General features: G+C 42.8%; 1 protein-coding gene across 1 annotated transcript; it reads left to right on the top strand.

The window, feature by feature from the left end:
• Nucleotides 1–8,931: 8,931 nt before the first annotated feature.
• Nucleotides 8,932–15,484, top strand: LOC311206553 (ly6/PLAUR domain-containing protein 2-like; the record flags this gene model as incomplete). The annotated part of the gene is made up of 3 exons (XM_084281928.1): nt 8,932–8,983; nt 14,256–14,375; nt 15,273–15,484. The coding sequence occupies 3 exons, from the start codon at nt 8,932–8,934 to the stop codon at nt 15,482–15,484; spliced, it is 384 nt and encodes a 127-aa protein (XP_084138054.1).
• Nucleotides 15,485–19,101: the final 3,617 nt, after the last annotated feature.

Below are 19,101 nucleotides of genomic sequence, written 5' to 3'. Positions count from 1 at the left end.
TGCTGCTTTGCCAAGATATGTAGTTGCAATTTTTGTCTAAAGCTTTGTTATTTTGGGGACCCCAAATAGCTCAGTCTCATGGGAGAAGGAGATTATGTTCCCTGGGGAATGTACGGTAAATGCAGAATAACAACAATGGGCTCTCAGGAGTTTCTTAGGAACAGCCGTAATCTGATTGAAACAAATAAAAATATCTTTCCTTTTCTCTGGATAACCCTAACCTGGACTTTGTCCTTCCTGGGAAAGGGCCTTCTCCACTGCTCCCTCTCTTTTCAATCTGTATTTTGTAGCCTAAGAGTGTTTTTGGGAGAGGACAGCACTTCACAGCAAGTGGGGGCAGAAGAAACCTGTCCCCCAGAGGTTATACCTGCCTTGTGCCAGGCATTATTGTCCTTTCTACTCACATTGCCTCCCATGTCCCTGCTCCTGCTCTTCCACATGTGGACCTATCTGTCTCCAGGCAGGCCCAGGATGTGCTGTCCCATGTTTCTTGTTCAGAAAATTCATGTAAAATGGTGCTGTTTCACCAGATCTGAGAGGGGACACCATGAGTGTTTTGACCCAGAGGTACCAGAGGTGTTTCCTTCATTAAGGCCCGTATTTCCCAGTGAGCCTCATTAAGAGATGTAGTGATACCAGTGCCCGAAAGTATCTCTGGAAACAAAACAACATGGATTGCTGTTTCAGTTTCAGTTGGCTCTGTAGACCTTTCTCACTGGCATTCCAAGGACGTGTTGATCATCTCAGGGTATGAGACACCCTGCGCTAGAGGACAGGCTTGCAGCAGCAGCATTCCTGCCCTCCCATCCCTGCCCTTTTCTGTCCCTCTGGATTAGAAACTCATGCCTCTGCTATAGTCATGGTACATGCAGGTTTTGGAGGAAGGAAGAGTTCTGCAGCTGGAGCAGAGTCTCCAGAAATCAGGTTCTTTTGCTAATTTAATGTAAAGAAGTTGAGATAAATATATAGATAGATAGCTTGCAAGCTAAAATTTGAGGTTTGAATGCTAAAGGAAGAAAGAACCCAACAGAATCAAGAGCTCTACCTCCCCGCCAGTGCTGTGTGTCTCCATTTTCTTTCCCTTGTTTCTTTTTTTTCCCAGTTTGTGGGCATTGAGGTCCACATGCAAGGCTATGGGGAACAATGGGAAGCCAGCATCCCAAGGAAGCAATGCTGAGCCCACAGTTTGAAGAGCAGCTGTGATGTAAAGAAGATGGAAAGATAGGAGGTACATCACTGTGGAAACATGCTCTGATCTTTCTGTTTATCATACCCCAAGAAAAAAAAAAAATGAAAAAAAAAAAGAGATTTAAAGCAAAGTACAATGGCCATATGGCTTGGTGGCCTGGCCCCTCCTGTGACACAGGGACATGTGGACATCTGAGCTGCCATTAAGTTAATAACACTTGTCCTTTATATAGCAAGAATCAATCTAGCACATCTAAAATATAACACATACATCATCAAACCCAAGGGGGGAGAGGTGTGAGTAGCGTGCCTTGCTCTCCTTCTCCATGCCAATTAACACAAATAATAACTGTGTGAGCTGTGTGTGATTCACATAGGTCCTTGTTGTGCCCACATCACTAAGAGCAATGTCACATTGTTGTCCCTGAGCACCAGGTGCTTCTGACTCCTAGGTTGTCTTCTCATTGCCAAAATTGTGGGGATGCGGTCACCCATTCCTGCAGGAGAGTCTGAGTTTTACACGAGGGCCGCTTGCTGAACGCAGACCATGCAAACCTCCTGCTTCTAGGAGAGGCACCCATGTAGTATCATGGATAAAACTGTTAAAAGAAAGATCACAAATGCCAAGTACAAGCAGTCAATAAGTGTGGGGCAGTGATACTTTGTAAGTGACCACTTTGCAATGCTCAGGACATTTTTGAGGGCAAGGCATTGCTGCTCATCAATTGCAGATTGGAGTTCAACTCATGGTTTGTTCAAGGCAGCTTAGGTAGATTGATTTTTTTCTTCTTTTTTAATTTTCATGTGTATGTAACTCATCCTAAAGCTGGTTGGAGCCAATGGAATATGAAACACTATTTTGAAAACTGTGAAAATAAAAAAACTACGAAAATTATCCTAATAATACCTTCGTAGTGAGGGGAAAATGAGCTAGAACCATGCATTGGTATTTCATTCTCTTGTCAGAAGGTGGCAGTAGCAGGCCCTAGATCTGTCCTTAAGAACTTGGTAGGTTGTCCTGGGGTGGGTCTGTTGATGCATCAGGACCACAAACCCCTTCTGCTAAGGAACATCATGCAGCAAGAAGCTTATCTGAAGCCTGGAGAGGAGGAAGAAATGAATTAGCTCAGCATGCTCTTGGCTGTATCCCAAGTATGGAGACACCACAGGCTTTTTCTGGGCACTAGTTCCAAGTTTTGAACACTCAACATAGAGAAATATTTCCCTTCCTGAAATTTGAGGCTAGTGCTGCTTGTCTTGTCCCTGAGGATCCTCAAGGACAGCTCAGCACAGCCTTCTCTTTGATCCTCTCTTTTGGGTGTTGTTAGACTCCCTGAGCCCTCTCTTCTCCAGGCTGAACAATTTCAGTTCTCATAAATTCTTACATCTCCTGTGGTCAAACCCCTGCCCAAAATACATGAAAACATGGGATCACAGCAATGTGACAGGACAGCTCACATAACGGCGTGCTACCAAGGATGGACACAGGCTGTTCAAGACGGACAGACTGCGAAGGTGAAGAAGAGGAAGAGGAATAGCTCTGCATGTGAGAAAAGCTGAAGTACGTGGAGCTCTGCCTAGGGATGGGTGATGAGTCAACTGGGAGCTTATAGGATTAGCAGGTAGATCAACAGCAGTGATATTGTAGTGGATGTCTGATACAGAAAAGGAAGAAGAAATAGATTTGGCCTTCTTCAGACAACAGGAACAAGGCCCAGTTTTGCAAGTCCTTGTCCTCATATGGGGTCTTTACAACACAGCAATGGTTGGGAGTGACAGAGGAATCAACAAGTAGAGGTACTCTAGTGGACATCATACTTGAAAACAAGGCATTGAAGAATTACAGACTCACAGAATGGTTGAGGTTGGAAGGCAACTCTGGGTCCATCTGGTCCAACCCCTACTCAAGCAGGGGTACCTACACCTGGGTGCCCAGGCTCATGTCCAGGTGGGTTTTGAACATCTCCAAGGAGGAGATTCCACAACCTTTCTGGGTAAAAAAACCATGGAGATGTAAGGACTGGAGGCAGTGACAATGAGCTGGTGACATTGCAAGGCCACTCGTGATTATCTTTAAAAAAATCATGACAAATGGGAGAGCTTCTAGATGGCTGGAAGGAAGCAAATGTCAGTCCTCTCATCAAGAAGATCAAGGAGCACCTGGGGAACTGCAGGCTAGTCATCCTCACCTCTGTCTCTGGGAAGGTGATGGAGGAACCAATCCTAGAAATTGTTTTTGGGCACAAGAAGAGCAAGAAGGTGGTTAGGAGTAATCCATGTGGATTCACAAGGGAGAAACCATGCCTCACCTATTCAATATCTTTCTATGAGGTGACTAGCTTGGTGGAAGATGGGACAGCAGTGGATGACAGGTGCCCGTGAGCTGCTCTCAGACCTTTCTTTACTCATTTGCAAGGAGCATCAGAGAGGCTGAACTGCTCACCTGAGCATCAGAGAGGCTGAACTGTTCCCCCGGCTGGGAAACCACAACTCCATAGCTGCAGAGCTCATTCCCTCATATCACTGGGAGAAAAGCTCCAGGAGCCAGCAGCTTCTGATTCAGAAGCACTGAAACATTCAGGCATCTGAAGATAGCATCTGGTGGGAGAAGGTCCAATTCTATCACCTGGGCCATGTAGGTAGCTCCAAGACTCTTGGGCGTTCTGCTGGTTTGAGCAGACTGAACTCAAGGAGACACTACTACCCGGTTTCAGCCAACGATGAGCAGAAGTTCCAGCTTCAAAGTCAAGCACTGTAGAGTTATAGGAAGCCAAAAAGACAGCCTGGAGACAAAACTGCTTTCTTTCAGTCAGGCTGTTTTCTGTTTTACATGTATTGTCCTTTTTATTCCCTTCTGGGTCAATGAGAAGTGACTCAGTTAGGAAAATATCTCTTGTTCGTTGAATTAAGGCTTGAAGAAACACAGGGGATAATTAAACTGGGTGACAGAAAATCTGAGCAAGTGATTTACATTCCTGCATCATTAACAGTGCCTTGGAAAGCTGGTTGGAGCAAATAATCTTAATTACTCCCTAAGTCAGGGGAGTAAGGTTGTTGAGAAGGGAAAAGATACTGGCTTAAAAGCAAAATAAACAAAACAAAAAAAATGAAACAAACAAAAAACCAAACAAATCACAAAGAGAGGAACTAAAAAAAAATTGTTATGGAAGGAATATAAATTCACACTAGCTATAAAGATATGACTAATCTTTTCAATGCACATTATGAATAGAGATGGAGAACACACCTCGGTAGTTATTAACTACTGGAAAATCCTCTATAGGACCCCTATCTCCATATGAAGGTCACTGGCCAGGCAAATGACAAACATAAAGGTCCCACCCAGAAAGAATTAAGTGCTACGCATAGATTAATCTAAGTAATTACCTAAGGGTAAAAAGTCCCTGCATAGAGTTCAAAGGAAAAAAAAAAAAGGCTTAAAAAAAAAAAAAAAGCAGGTGAATCATTACAAGGAACGTGACTCCTTATAAAAATAAATCATCTTGTTCCCTACCTCCCCATATCCTGGTGATTACATAAAGCATCATTGATGCTGAGGCAGAGGAGATTGATTTAGTGAGGTCTGGTAGGAATTTGGGAAGAGCCGCAAACCCCTTAGACCCAGGGTCTCATCTGATCTGCCAGCCCCAGGTCCTGCACTAGCCAACAGCCCCCATGCCCTAGTCCAATATCAAGGTGAAAACCAGTGTGGAGAGAGTTGCCTAGACTTCTGGATTCAACTGCAGCTCCAGGCTATGGAGGAATGATTGTTACTAGGAATGAAAACCACAGCTCTCTGTCCACTACAGTGCTTTGAGCCTAAGGCTGGTCAGATCAGGGAGGCCAGTGCCCTTTCCCCAAGGGCACCTTCCAGCAGCTCAGTTCCAGGAATTACCTGACCTTTATGGGCTTGAGGGAGTGCTGAAATGTCTCACAAAGCTGTGCCAATATAATGGTTTTAAAGCCAGCCCAAAACGTGTTGGATTTTTGCCATACATTGTAGGGATTTGTAGTAAAATCAATTAGTAGGAATAAGGCTGCTGTGACTAATGAGCTAATGAGTGATGCCTGAGTGGAAATGGCTCCAAGAGAACTGCAGAGCCTGATACATTATTCATAGGGATAGACCAGATTCTGTCTTGGCACTGTTTATTTATTTATTTATCTTTATTTGCTTTTCCAGGTTTCCCTTTAAATTTTAAAGATGTTCCTTATCACAGGAGGAAATGGAGGAGGGCAAAGATAGATGTTTAATTCCTCTCTTTCTAGGTGTGATGTGGCTCTCATCTCTGCAGAGTTGTGTCCACAAGAGATGGATGAGGGAGATGATGCATCAGAGGTGAAGTTCATATAACTTAATCCTTCTGCACACCAGCAGGTTCACAGATTAGTCAAATCCTCACTGCTGGCTTCTTTAAATGGCTTTCATAGAATCATAGAATGGATTGAGTTGGGAGGGATCTTAAAGATGATCTATTTCCAGCCCCCGCCATAGTTAGGGATGCCACCCACTAGATCAGGTTGGCCAAGTCCCCATCCAACCTTCATCACTGAGGTTATTTTGAAGTTACTAGGAGAAAACCATGAATTGTTTGACAAATCTCCCTTTTAGATTTCTAATACATAGCTTACGTCATGGTTATGATTCACCCTACAACGTGCCCTAACTTAATGTAAAAGATGAAGAAACTAAGATTATTTTTCCAAGGTCATCTGGTAAATCATTGTCGGATCTAAGAACAAACTTCTAAGCACCTGGCTTTAAGGACAACACTCGCTCCTGTTGCTTCCAGTAACTTGTGCACCTCTTATCAGGGCTGCACAAAAATAGCAGAAGAGTACTCATGAAAAAGAAGCATTAACTACTGGTGAAAACATGTGGCATACAATGACGGCTGTATTTCTGGAGTTGCTACTACCTTGATCCATAAGCCTAATTAACCTCTCTGCATCTCAGCTTCCTTATATCTGATCTTGATATAATATTTACTCATCTTGCAGGAGTATTATCAGGTTTAAGGTACTTGTAGGTGTGCAGCACAAGCTCAGTGCTAGCATGCAACACTGTTATATCAGCACCCCTCCACCTCTACCTTTGAATCCAATCATAGCTTTTGCTCATATGTCTTTCCTCTATGGAAAGCTGTGGGATTCCTAGCAGATGTGGATAGAGATGAACAGAGTCAGGAAAATGGAGGGTTTAACGTGATCAAGTCAAGAAGGCTCTAAATTGAAACCAGTACCTGCACTCCAAACACACATCCAGCCCATGCTCCCTGAAGCTCTGCCACTGAAAAGAGGGCATATCTTAGGATATCTTGTCAAGTCTCAGCTTGGTAATTGGGGAATGTGAGCAAGTCTTCTGAGAGATGAGGGGATTTGAAGGATATCTCTTTTGGAGTAAGTGGTGAGGTTATGGGATATTACCTGTATGGGTGCAAGCGTCACAGGACTGCTTCCACCAGATGAAGATGCCTTCTCCAGGAGACTGTTTCAGCTGACCAGGTAGGACAGGAAAGTGGCTTGGCACAGGTTTATCAGGTTGGAAGCAAAAATTCAATTGACCTTTTTCTTTTATTTATGATAAAACATGCTTCAAAAATGCAGCGAGTTCTTGTACTTGTCTGCATTTGAACACACACAGTAGAAAATATCTTTTTTTTTCTTCTCTTTCTTCTTTTTTTTTTTTTTTTTTTTTTTTTTTTTTCCTCAAATTCATCTTGTAAGTTGTTGAGGCAGATTTATATAGCTTGTGTCCTTTTTGTTCTTTTCCTTCTCTGTAATTAATGGAAAACCCCCAACACAACACGCTGTGAATACCCAGAAAAGAAGAAAAGGAGTTCAACGAAACGTTGTTTGGACGTTCCTATTACTTCTCGTTATTCCTTTGGTTGCTTGCCAACACTGCAAAGCAATTGCATAAGGTGCGTGTAAAAGAAGAAACATTTCAGGTGCTGCCTAAAGATGCAGATAGGATCAACTGAAACCGTAAACAAGTGACGTATGTTGTCACCCCCCAAAACAACCCTCCAAACAGAAGGAATGCACAGGATTTAAGCAAGGTTTCAGCATTAGAAAGATTCTTCCATCCAAAAATGTAGAATGTAATGAAGATCAGATTTCAGATGCACATGTGAAACCAATCATCTAGTGCACATTTTCTGAGGCCACTTAATACCAGAAACTAGATACCACACCCCTTTCCATGTTTAGTTTTTTTCTTAAGAACAAAGCAAATATGATCAGAGTATTTCCCCTTCCTTAATAGGATTATAAAATTCTCCTCTGAACATGATGAATGTTAGACCAAGAATATACTGAAATACCTTTCCCTGGATAATTTAGAGCAGGAAATAACTACCAGACTTTTATAATCAGCATAATGACTTTATTATGGAGCTGCTGTGAAAACAATATGTCTGAACTCATAAAAGCATAGATCATCCAGAAATGTTGCTTGTAACTGAGGCTGGACTTGCTAAAATTATGAGACTGTCATTGGAGCTTTAGGTTTGGACAGATGAGGGCTGAGTTGTTTATTTGGGAAGAGAAGACCCTCAAGACCATTTATTTTTTAACATTTCAAGAACTCTAGTGATATTAGCCCTGAGTGAAGTTCCTCCGGTGGTGTGACAGATAACAAAGATGATGGGAGCATCTCTAAGAATATCTTTGTTTCAGCTTTCTCTTCTTTCTTTCCTTATTAAAAGTGTGTGTTGGGTGTGTGGGGAACATCTGGGATAACTACAGAAAGTCTCTTCTTTACTGGTATTTTGCAATCCCACAGTCCAACTTGCCCACCACATGCAGTAGTAGATAGAACTCACTAACATGGGTCTGGCATAGGAAAGGCAGGTTGATACCTGGAGCAGTAGGATTTGGGGATGAGAAAGACATGATATCTGGCAAAGAAAGAAGTCATGGGCTTGTCACCATGCTTGGAGAGGGTTGGCTTAGAGCAGAGTGGCTTCTCCAGGCACTATGGTCCCTGAATGGTTTGGGATAGTGAGCCTGAGGGAATTCCTCAGCCCAGACTTTCATGTCCCGGTCCTGCTGCCTTCCCAGGTCTGCTCTCACCACTTACACCCCTGAAGGGCAGGGAGAGGAGGAAGGAAGGCAGCTTGCTCCTATCCACAGCCCTCTTAATCCCTGCTCACAGCCTTGGGAGAGGTATTGCACTACCCCAAACGCATCTGTGCTGTTTCCAGTGAGTAAGGGATTGGAAGTCAGCTTTCCCCTTCTTATCCCAGTCTGGCTTCTGCTGAGAGCAAAAACATGGAGCAAAAAAAACACATGGGATTTAACACCTTGCTGTTCACAGCTACAGATGCTTTTTCTCAAGGTGTATGGAAACCACCCAGGTTCCTCTAAACATTACAGGAAAATAAGAAATATCAACAAGCTGCAGGGCAAGGTGGAGGTGTTGGAATGATTTAATACCCCCAGGCTTGCACATCATGCCTAGGCACAAAGGATCCAGCTTAAGCACCTCAGCTATTGTCCACCATGTAAACCCTCATTTTCTTCTCCAAGGAACATGAAAAGAAATGACGGTATAGCGGGAGGTGGGGCTTGCTCTGTGGATCATTCAATACATTTATAGCTCAATCAGACTTGTTTTTCCAGTAGAATTGGATCTCGGGTCGGAATCGGTACATGGCAAGGTACCAGGAGGTGTGCCATTAAAGCCAGTGGCGAAGACTGGTGGCAGCCTGGTGACCAGGCAACGAGAGCCCACGCAAGATGAAGCTGCTTCTGCTTCTTCTCCTTGTTGCCATCACTTGCATGGAGTTTGGTAAGTTCCCACTCCAATTTATCCAAACTGCTGCGGGAGGTGAAGGTTGAAAGGATGCAGTGTGCTCTGTTCCCACTGGGGCCTGTGCCTCCGACTTTGAGGAATTTTCAGCAAAAACCTGTCTTGGGAATATTTTCATCCTGTCGGGCATTCAGGATCATCATGGTCTCATTGGGACAGTTATTTCAGGCTCTGTAGGAAGTGTTAAATATGAAAGGTGATTATACTGCATCATTTCTTTAATGCAAATTTCAGTCCACCCTTTTTATGTGTTCTTGCTCAATCCGACTCTTATCCTTTTTTTTTTTCCCCTTTTCTTCTTAATTTATTCTCCTCTTTTGATATTTAACCCTGAAGCCAGCCAGCCTGTTTAATGCAGTGTGTGTAGCGGGTCTCTCTAATTATATGTTGCGCACATAATTCATTAGACTTCAGCCATCAGAAGTGGGAAAGACAGGCTGGGACACAAAGCTGGTGACCCACGTACTGCAGGGATGATTTTTCCAGCTCCATTTAGTAACACAATGCAGTCTGCATGAAGCCAGGAAAAATTTTGCCAGACCACCTTGGAAAAAATGAATGTATTTGGGGAAATTTGCTCCTTTGAGGGAAGATCTGGGGGTTTGTCACCATAGTGAGTGTGACCCCTACCACCCTTCCTGCCTCCTTTCTGTCCCCACTGGTAACCTGCCACCTTGCTGGGCGGACAACAGCAACCTGATATTGGGATCAGTCTGGGACATGGAGGTAGAGAACAAGCCCCATGAACCCCCTCTCTTTGGGGATGCTACGCAAACTTTACCCTTACATTTCCAGTGGGGAAATTCGATTGCTTCCCCTCCATCACCAGCTCCATGGAGCCAGGCACGGAGGGGTGTATGGCAATTAGCTGTTTGCATTCCCAAGGCAGTAGGAAATCCCCTTATCTCATCAGCCCCACATGAGCAGTGATGTGTAGCCTCTACTGGTGGAAGGTGACTGCATGGTGGTCAGAACATCCTGGCATAGACTCCCCATTCTTTCATACTGCCACCAGAGTAGCTTCTTGCTCAAAAATTGATTTTATATTGCTGATGCCAAGCTCAGACCTGCTTTTTTTCTGGATGTCCAAGGCAAGTCCTATGCAGGGTAAAGAGCTGTGGTTGCTCTTGGGATATTCACATGCCCTGGACATCTCCAGATCCAGCCAGTGCAGGGTCTGGTTTTATGAATGCCTGGCTGGGACAATGACCCAGGATTTTTTTCTTACATATTTATTTCCTTTTTATGTAAGGATGTTTTCTGCCTGCCATCTTTGGGTCTGCAGAGTGGGTTCTGCCAGGGAAGGCAAGTGGATGGAGAAATAAGGTGGTTTTGGAGTTTTTTTGGGGGGTAGAAGATGGATGATGTCTGGGGAGTAAGGGCTGGCACAGAAGCTCTGTGTCTTTTTCGTGTAATACACTGACTGTCCTGTTATCTCTAACATGACTTTTTGTGTCTTTTTTGTATAATGCACTGACTGTCCTATTATCATTAGGACACGGTCACTGGTAGTCCAAAGCTTCAGGCAGCTTGTGCTGTACCAAGATCAATAGGTGCCTTATGTGCTCAACACAGCTGCTGCTGCAGAGATCAGTCATCACTGGTCTCTAGGAAAGGGTATATATATATCTATCTATATGTTTCATCATTATATCTTATTCATTCTGGGGTTTCTTGTCTGCTTGTCAATAGGCAGCAGTTCAGAGAGGAAAGCCTTTAATTAACAGAGGATAGATTGGAAAGAAAGGAACTTTGTTGTCAGATCTCCTTAGGGGAAGTGGTCATCTGAAAACACTTCAAGAAACAGGAAAACAACCGGGTTGGATACAAATTTGGTCTAGGATTAACTCACCAAACTTTTTTTGTCATCCTGCTCAATAAGACTTTGTCAAGAGTTTGGGAACAGAGGCTTCTGTGTGGTCCAGGGCCACCACACTGCTCCTTGCCCACTTCCCCATCCCATTTAGGTATACATTGTCAGGATGGATGCTTTAATTTAGCAGGCAAACATAGGCAAATCTTGGAAACTTCATAGTGGATTTGGCATAGTAGATTCCTCTTTCATCCTCTGCAAAACTGGAGGAAAGCCTGGATGCATCTGTAGAATCTCTGAGCTTTCTTCTGGACATGAATGGGACCTGTGTAATTTTGGCATTTCCTAGAAAGGCAGTTAGAGGTGAATGGTGGAAGATCTACCAATATCTAAGTGAAGATGGCAAAATCTCTAAGAAATTCCAACATCTTTTGCTTATTTATGTCCTCTTTTTCTTTCAGCTCACCAAAAAGGATGTTATATCTACACTGAAATAGTCTAAGGTTTTATATTTTCCTCTTTTAAAGAAGGCTTGCAATTTGCAATTTGTTCCCATTCATTCTATTCCTGTGGTTTCATTTTTAAGCTATTGCATGTCTTCTTGTCTGTGTGTAAGTTTGTAAGCTCTTAAATCAAAAAAAGGGATCACTGCAGTTCTGCTACCTTCCCTAATATATATTCTTCACAAATAGGCCAGACAGATATCCCAGAGCTTGTTTAAAACAGGGTTTTTATATCCCAAGTCTTAAAGTCTTTAAGTCATTGTGTTTCCTCCCTGCTTTGTGAGATGCCAGTTCACTATGACTACTGAAGTACTACTTTTGTGTTTTCTTTTTTATTTTTTTTTTAACCTCAAAAAAAAAAAAAGATACTCATAAGTATAGCTACTATTTAAAATATTCATCTGTGTTTGAACCTGCTAGTCTGAATAAGGTTAATGAAAATACTAGGTTTGCACATGTTGGGGACAATGATCTTTTTATTTGCCATCCCTTTGATTTAATCCTCTGTATTTTATTTATTTTATTTATTTATTTATTTCAAAGATAAACACAAATTCTGTGGCTTTGACTTGTCAGGGGATGAGTATCATGAAATCTGAGAATAATGACAAAGCTTCCTCCCTAAAGACGCATTTGACAGCTGTCAGACAGAGAATTAACACAAACAAAGCATCAGTCCACAGTGAACAAAGTAGGATAACAAAGTGAGCTTTGAATAAAAGCAAGCCAATTGCTGGGGCTACTTATAAAAGGGATCTTTCTGGGTTGTTAATTAGGGTGAAGCTGCAGGTAGCGTATATTTTCATAAAGTGACTTGCTTGCCTCAGCCTGCTCTTATAACAGCTTATTTCAGGTGTGCTGAGATGAGCCAACTAGTTTTCTTTTTTAATGGGGTTTAAAGTATTTTCACCAGGACTGTCACACAAATGGGGTGAGAAGGATTTTCCAGAAAGGATTGCATGATATCAAGGTAAGGTAAGTAGGGCTGCTGGCCTGTGATGGTACCAAAATGCATTGCTGTGCCTTCAAGGCATTGCTACGCCTTCAGGTGTCTGGCTGGCAAGTGGAAGAGAGGACCAAGATCAAGTGCTGGGTTCCTCATCAAGACCTGCAGAGAGCAAAGTGCTCTGGACAGCCTGTCCAAAAATGGCTTGTGTTGCCTGGGAACCCTAGGGCTGGGTCATAGAAAACACCGGTCAACTATTTTGGCTTGATGTCTTCAGCTTGGAGTGCTCTGGGAGGGTCAGGAATGCTCTGGGAACACTATGTCATTGTGCACTGGGCTCCTTGGTATCTCACTGTGAAACCTCTCCAGCTCCAAAGACTTTAAGCACTGAGGGGCTCAAGCTGTGGTTACTCTGCATGTCTAGGAACTAATTGCAGCCCAACGGGAAAGTGATAAAGGGAAGCTAGGAGACTGTGAGAGATGAGGCAGGGTGAGCTATCTTGGACTGGATTTGGGGTCTTGGGTACCAAAGTGCCTTTTAATGGCCTTTTTCTAGAGCACAGCAGTCCAGAACATCCCTCCATGCAGTCCATTATTGTGCCCAGAGTCATCTTTTTAAAACAACTTTTAAGACATTCTTCTCACGGAAACAGAATCTCAGGAGAGGGGGAAAGGTCATTTTTAACTTGCTGCCATGGCTCAGTTAATTTAATGGAGACAGTTTCTTCTCTCAGGGACAATCTCCTACCCAAGAGCTCCAAGTCTTTGGAGAGAGGTAACAGTTGTCAGCACTAGATGAAATTCTCCCTGCTGCAATTCTTACTCAAGTCTGACTTCTCGGTGTGTCCAGATCTCTTTCTGATGCTCTGCTAATGTAATGACAAGGAGAAAAGCAGATGAAGAGTAAGAACATTTGGGGTAAATCAGCTACAAGTGTGTTTGCTGTCCTGTGGGAATAAAAGATAAAAACAACTTGGGGATGTGGTTGGCCGGCAAGCAGAATGGTTAGTGGCTTGTCATAAACATGTGAAGCAGGACCTATTAGCTAATTGTGATAATGGTTAAAAGAAAAACATCTTGCAAATTGCACAATTGAAGGGTTGGGCTTCTCCTGGCTCTTTGCATGTCTTAGCTGGCTGCTGGCACCTGGGGCAAGATCTTCAAAGAATTCAAACACTGAGATGTTGTGTTTCACTAAGCCTGTCTTGCTGGCATCCAGCCACTGTGCAGAACAGGCAGCCTCGTCTTAGGCAATGCAATTACCCCACAACAATAAGGGAGAAGCAGGTGGGTCAAACTGCTCTTCCTCTTTATATTTGTGAATATAATATTGATCTGTTTGTTTAATCATCTTCATTTATTTTCATTTAACATTAGGATGTCCCAACACATATACACTGCATGCTCTGGGGTGCAGAACCAAAAAATAAGTAAAATTACCCTTAAACTCTTTCGTGGACTATTTCAGACCTACCTGCAAAAGGGGAAAACAAACAAACAAACAAACAAACAAAAACAAAAAAACAATTTGCCAACCCTCCTTGATAACAAAACAAGAGTAGAAGGACCCAAACATTCAGCAGCCTACTATAGACAGGATTTTCCTGTATTGTTGGTCCTACTGCATGTAGCTCTGTCTTTCCTGACTTGTTATAGAGGGGTCTGAAGCTGAGGCTGTGTTTGGATGCCCAGACTAATGTATTTTTCATTCCCCTTGGAACAAATATGTTTTACCAACCCATTAATGTATGTATGTAATGTATGAATATGTATGTATGTATGTATGTATGTATGTATGTATGTAATGTATGAATATGAATATGTGTAATGTATGAATATTTTAGAGAGTGATCTTCATATTTTACCAACCCATTCCTGTGTAGTGTGTGAATATTTTGGAGAGTGGTCTTCTTCAGAGGTTTCTGGATGAGCATGGGCAGGACCTGATGGTCTACACTAAGTCCAGTCTCATGTTTGTCCTCCTTATAGCTGAAACCTTGCAGTGCTACTCCTGCTATGAACCTACATCCGCTGAGAAGTGCACGAAGGTCCAGAACTGCAATGAGAATGAAACCATGTGCAAGACAACCATGTATTCCCTGGAGGAGGGTAAGGGCAAGGCTTCTTTATCCATGTATTTTAACATGAATCTGTGTTTCTCCAGCACAGACCTCTGGTGTGGGGAGCAATACCTTTATGATAAGGTATTTATATAATACCAAAGGTATACGATACCTTTATTATAAGGTATTTATATAATGCCAAACTTATAAGTGATATTTCATGGGGTGAAGAACAGTCTCCTGCTATTTTCAGAGGAGTGAGCACTTAGGTCATAGCTAATGCTCAACGTTGAGAATGGTTAGAGGAAATGTGTGGACTTGAATCTGAGGTACAGAGCTAGAGAGTTCTGACTCTCCAGAGTGTCTGTATGATTTGCACAATGGGTGTGGGTTAAACAGTACTGTCCTGACCACAGAACTATTTATGATTGCTGGGTGGGGTAGGGAGGCTGGTAGAGGTGAGTCAGGCTCAGTAAGGTGGGAAAGAAAACTTCTGGTCAACTAGAGGCAACCATAAATGACCTTGAGTTCTCTGGAGGTTTCAGGAAGGTATCAGCAGTCTGAATGGTGATCCTACAGGTCATAACCTGTCCAAATACAGAAATGCACTGCTAGGATGGAGGCTTTCTCTTTTGCTTGGTTCATCTGGGAAGGCTCTGGTTGTTTGTAATAGAGAAAGGATATATGGGATAGAGTTAAAGAAGAGACAAACTGTTTAATAGGACTTTTGTGGGAAACAGCTGATCCAGACAAGGCACAGAAGAGCTTAGAACCGCTGAACAGAAACTGCTTCTCATGTTCCTGGCACAAAATGGTCCCACTGTGTTTGAACTATAACTAAGACTTTGGAGGTGAAGGTAGTTAACGTTTCATCTAGGAACAAAGAGATTTCTCCTTCATTCCTCCCATTCCTAACTGTTCCTTCTTCCTTGCTTTGTTGTAGTTTATCCCTTTGTGGGAGTCTCAACCGTCACCAAGATGTGCTCCTCCATCTGCATCCCATCTGATGTGGATGGGATTGGCATGACGCGCCCCGTCACCTGCTGTTACACTGACTTGTGCAACTCTGATGGTACAGCTAGTTTGGGGGTCAGGGTTGTCCCAGTTGGCATGTTAGCAAGTTCCCTTTGCGCTCTCTTATGGACTATATTATGAGGAGCTGAGGAAGGTGCCTTTCTGCCAAAGAACCCAAAGAAGAAGAGAATGAACCCCAGCCCAGCTCTGCATTTGGATGCCTCATGGACTACCTTCAACAGCTCCCACAAATTGTGTTTTTAGTACCCACCCACCTGCCATGAGAGAAACAAAGCTCAGGAAGTCCCAACAGTAATTTTTGGGTTGATTCTTCAACAGCTCCCACAAATATAACTCTGGAATTTCTTTGCTTTGCTGATCTGGTTGATTTTAAACTAAAAAAAAAATCTGGTGTACATGATATATTTAAAGCAAAAGACATGGAACTAAGGGCTTTCCACACCTCCTTAGAGCTTTTTTTTCCCCAGGTATTCACCAGCAGAGTAGCTGAATCAAACAGCCTTCTCAGATTAAATTCACTTTTATGTGGCAGGGCCTCTCCACCCCACAGTTTTTTGTTGGTTCTTTGTTCTGTCTAGATTTCCTTAGTGTGTAAGAAGTTGGACTTCCAAACTATGAAACAGGAGACTAAACTTCCTATGCCAGTGATCTGAACCAAGGAGGCTGAAATCTCTTGTTTTCTGTACCCTTCTGAGCAGAATAAAAATGTTGTGTTAAAATTGTAGTGCTTGATAAGGTTATTTATAGTGCACCTGTCCTCTGATAATTTTTATTTTATTTTACTTAATTTCCAACCAGCTCCACCTTTCATTATTATTTATATAGTGGGATATATATAGTTGGTTTTGTGGTCAGTCTTAGAGCAGATGTGTAAGACAGTTCCTATTATTCCCTACTGGCAGAGGTCTTTCATCAATATTTCTTTCACAAACTCCACTGGTGAGAAACTACCTCTACTGGGAAGATTGGGTGACTTGTGTATGGATTTACTAAATTCTGAATTTGATGTTCTGATTCTTCATTTTCCTATAAAACCCTTTTCAAGATCTACCAGGAAAAATGTCCTCCTGCAATTATCACTCTGCTTATGATATTTGAATTATCACTCTGCTTATGATATTTGAAATCATCAGTAAAGATGTTATTTAAAATCTCCGATGTAGCATGATATTTGAAATCATCAATAAAGGTGCTATTTAAAGTCTTCCGTGTAGCATGTGTATTAGAAGAGGTTTCCAAGAGAGGTGGTACAGATTCCATCCTTGGAAGTTTTCATGATTCAGCTGGATGAAGCCCTGAGGAACTTGGGCTGATATCAGAGTTGAGAGCCTTGATCAGGAGCTTGGTTAGAGACCACCTGAGGTCCCCCTTCTGACCTGATTTCCCTATGATCCACCCATTGAGATCACCAGAGCACAAACATGCTTATTTTCAAGCACAAAGTCTGGCAGACATTTCTGCAGTGATTTTCTCCTCTCCCACATTACTTCCCATTGCCAAAGTGAGATGAAGCTTGGATGAACTGCAGTTCTGGATTCATACACAGCTTCCAAGTGGCTCAAAAGTGGTTCCTTCACTGGAAAAACTTTGTCTTAGTGGCCAGGGTGCTGCACTGGAGATGGTCAGAGAAACAACAACACCAGTTATGGAAGGACTTTGGAAACCAGTTGCAGGCTTGCCTTAGCTGCCAACCTATGCTTTGTAATGTCTTCTGCTTGTGAGCCATGTCCAAAGCTCAGTCCCCAGAGGTGCGTGAGAAGTTTGTGGTTTTCTGCTGAACAAATATGGTAGATGAGGGTTCTCCCTTTTTATCTGCCAGCTCTGGCAATTAGCAGCCTCCAGTTTTGCTGGCCCAGGGGCTGCATGAGTACCGCTCCTTTTAGTAATTGCTAAGGAAACACTGTCAATACACCTTATTTCACATTGAGTTTATTCACATTCCTAGCCTTCACAACACCCTTTTGGGCTCCATGCCATCATTTCATTAAAGGTAATTTGTTTCTGTTTTAAATGCTCTACCTCACAGTTTCATTTGGAGCTTTTGTTCTCACAGATGAGCAGCAGTGAGACTGCTTCATGTCTATCTTTCCTACACCATTTACATTATACAGCCCCATGTCCACCCTAGCAGCTCTTTCCCTAACCAAAGATCCCTTGCCTAAATCCAGGTATCATTCACGAACCCATTCTGACCCTTTACTCACTGTAGTGACTCACTACTCTAGGTACTCTGCTGCAATAGAGAGGTGAGTGCTAAAAATCCTGAATATGTCCCATGGGGAAAGATGGGTGACAAATATTCCCACCAGCCCCATTGCCAGGAATTAAACGGGGCCCTTGGTGGTCTTGCTATTGCTAAGACCTAATGCAAGTGACTTGCGTGTGTGTTTTTTTTTGTTTTGTTTTGTTTTGTTTTGTTTCGTGTGTGTGTGTGCATGTGCGTGTGTATGAACGGAAGGTTTATTAGGACGTAGCCAGAATATCTAGCTACTCACTCACTTGTCAGAAAAGCACTGTAAGCCAGAAATGTATGTCAGCACTTCTGCACATGAAACCCGTGTTATGTATATACCAGCAGAACTCAGGAAGAAATAAAGCATCACTAGATTTTCCCTGCATAGCACTGCTGTTTCTCAGACATGAATTTCAGATGAAGGTTCAGACTACCCTGTTCTTACCCTGTGTTGGTTGATATGTCATGAAGTCATGGCCCAGAACATCATAAAATTATCATGTCAAAGAGCATTTAAAAACAAATACATCAGGAGCCAGATTATTGTGTTATATTGTTATTGTAGTGAACACCACTAGAAATAACACTGCAGCCATGGACACTGAGAGTATAAATCACGGGCAAAGATACCGAAAATACTTGAAACCAATCCACTGCTGGGCTTGAAGAAGTGAGCTGAGCCCATCTGTCTGGGGGAGCTAGACTCATCTCGCCAAGAAGTTGCACAGAGGAAAAACCATGGTCTCCCAATTTCAAGAGCTGACAAAATAGCCCTGCAGCTCAGTAACCACAGTACTGGCATTGCTAGTAATAGGCCACAGGCTTTTTATTGAGTTTGCAAGTCCTCCAGGCTGAGGCTTGTTAGGCTTGCTCTGGCTGAACTGCTCTTGACCTGACCAGAGCTTTATTTTGACTTTGCTCAGCTGTAATTGCAGTTTTCCTAATTGACCTAGCGGTTATAGTTAATTTGCTTTACTTTTGTTTGTTTTCGTATGGTGCAGCTGTAGGGTCACACAGATAGCTGTGACAAGGAGTTATTGCATGTTGAATTTATGACTCCAGCATAATGATGAGGTGTAAAGAAACACAGACCTGGTACAGCAGCAGATGCCTTGAGAGGTGGAAGTGCTGGAGATGGGCAGGTGATGAGAGATGGGGCCATGGCTCTGGAGACCCTTCAGCTGTGAAGAACTCATTGAATGTTAGTTAAAGAAATGCAGACATGTCGGTGGACAAAATTTTGGGATAACAACAAGAACAAAGAATTAAACCTATCTAAAGTGCACCATACACAGTTAAATTGGATGTAAGGTGGACTAAGGAAGGAAAAGCAAGGTATAAATGTGTTTGAGCAAACATCATCAAAATGACCCCCAGTGGATCCTTGGCTGATGACAAAGAATCCATTTCCACAATCATAATCCTCCCTGCAAAGGGTTTGGGATGCAAATGGCTCACACTACCACCCTATAATGTGGAAGCAACATTAGTGGAAAAGTCAACA

This window comes from Netta rufina (assembly GCF_964035555.1).
Source record: "Netta rufina genome assembly, chromosome: 2".
Taxonomy (NCBI): domain Eukaryota; kingdom Metazoa; phylum Chordata; class Aves; order Anseriformes; family Anatidae; genus Netta; species Netta rufina.
This window is presented reverse-complemented; position numbering and strand designations above follow the sequence as displayed.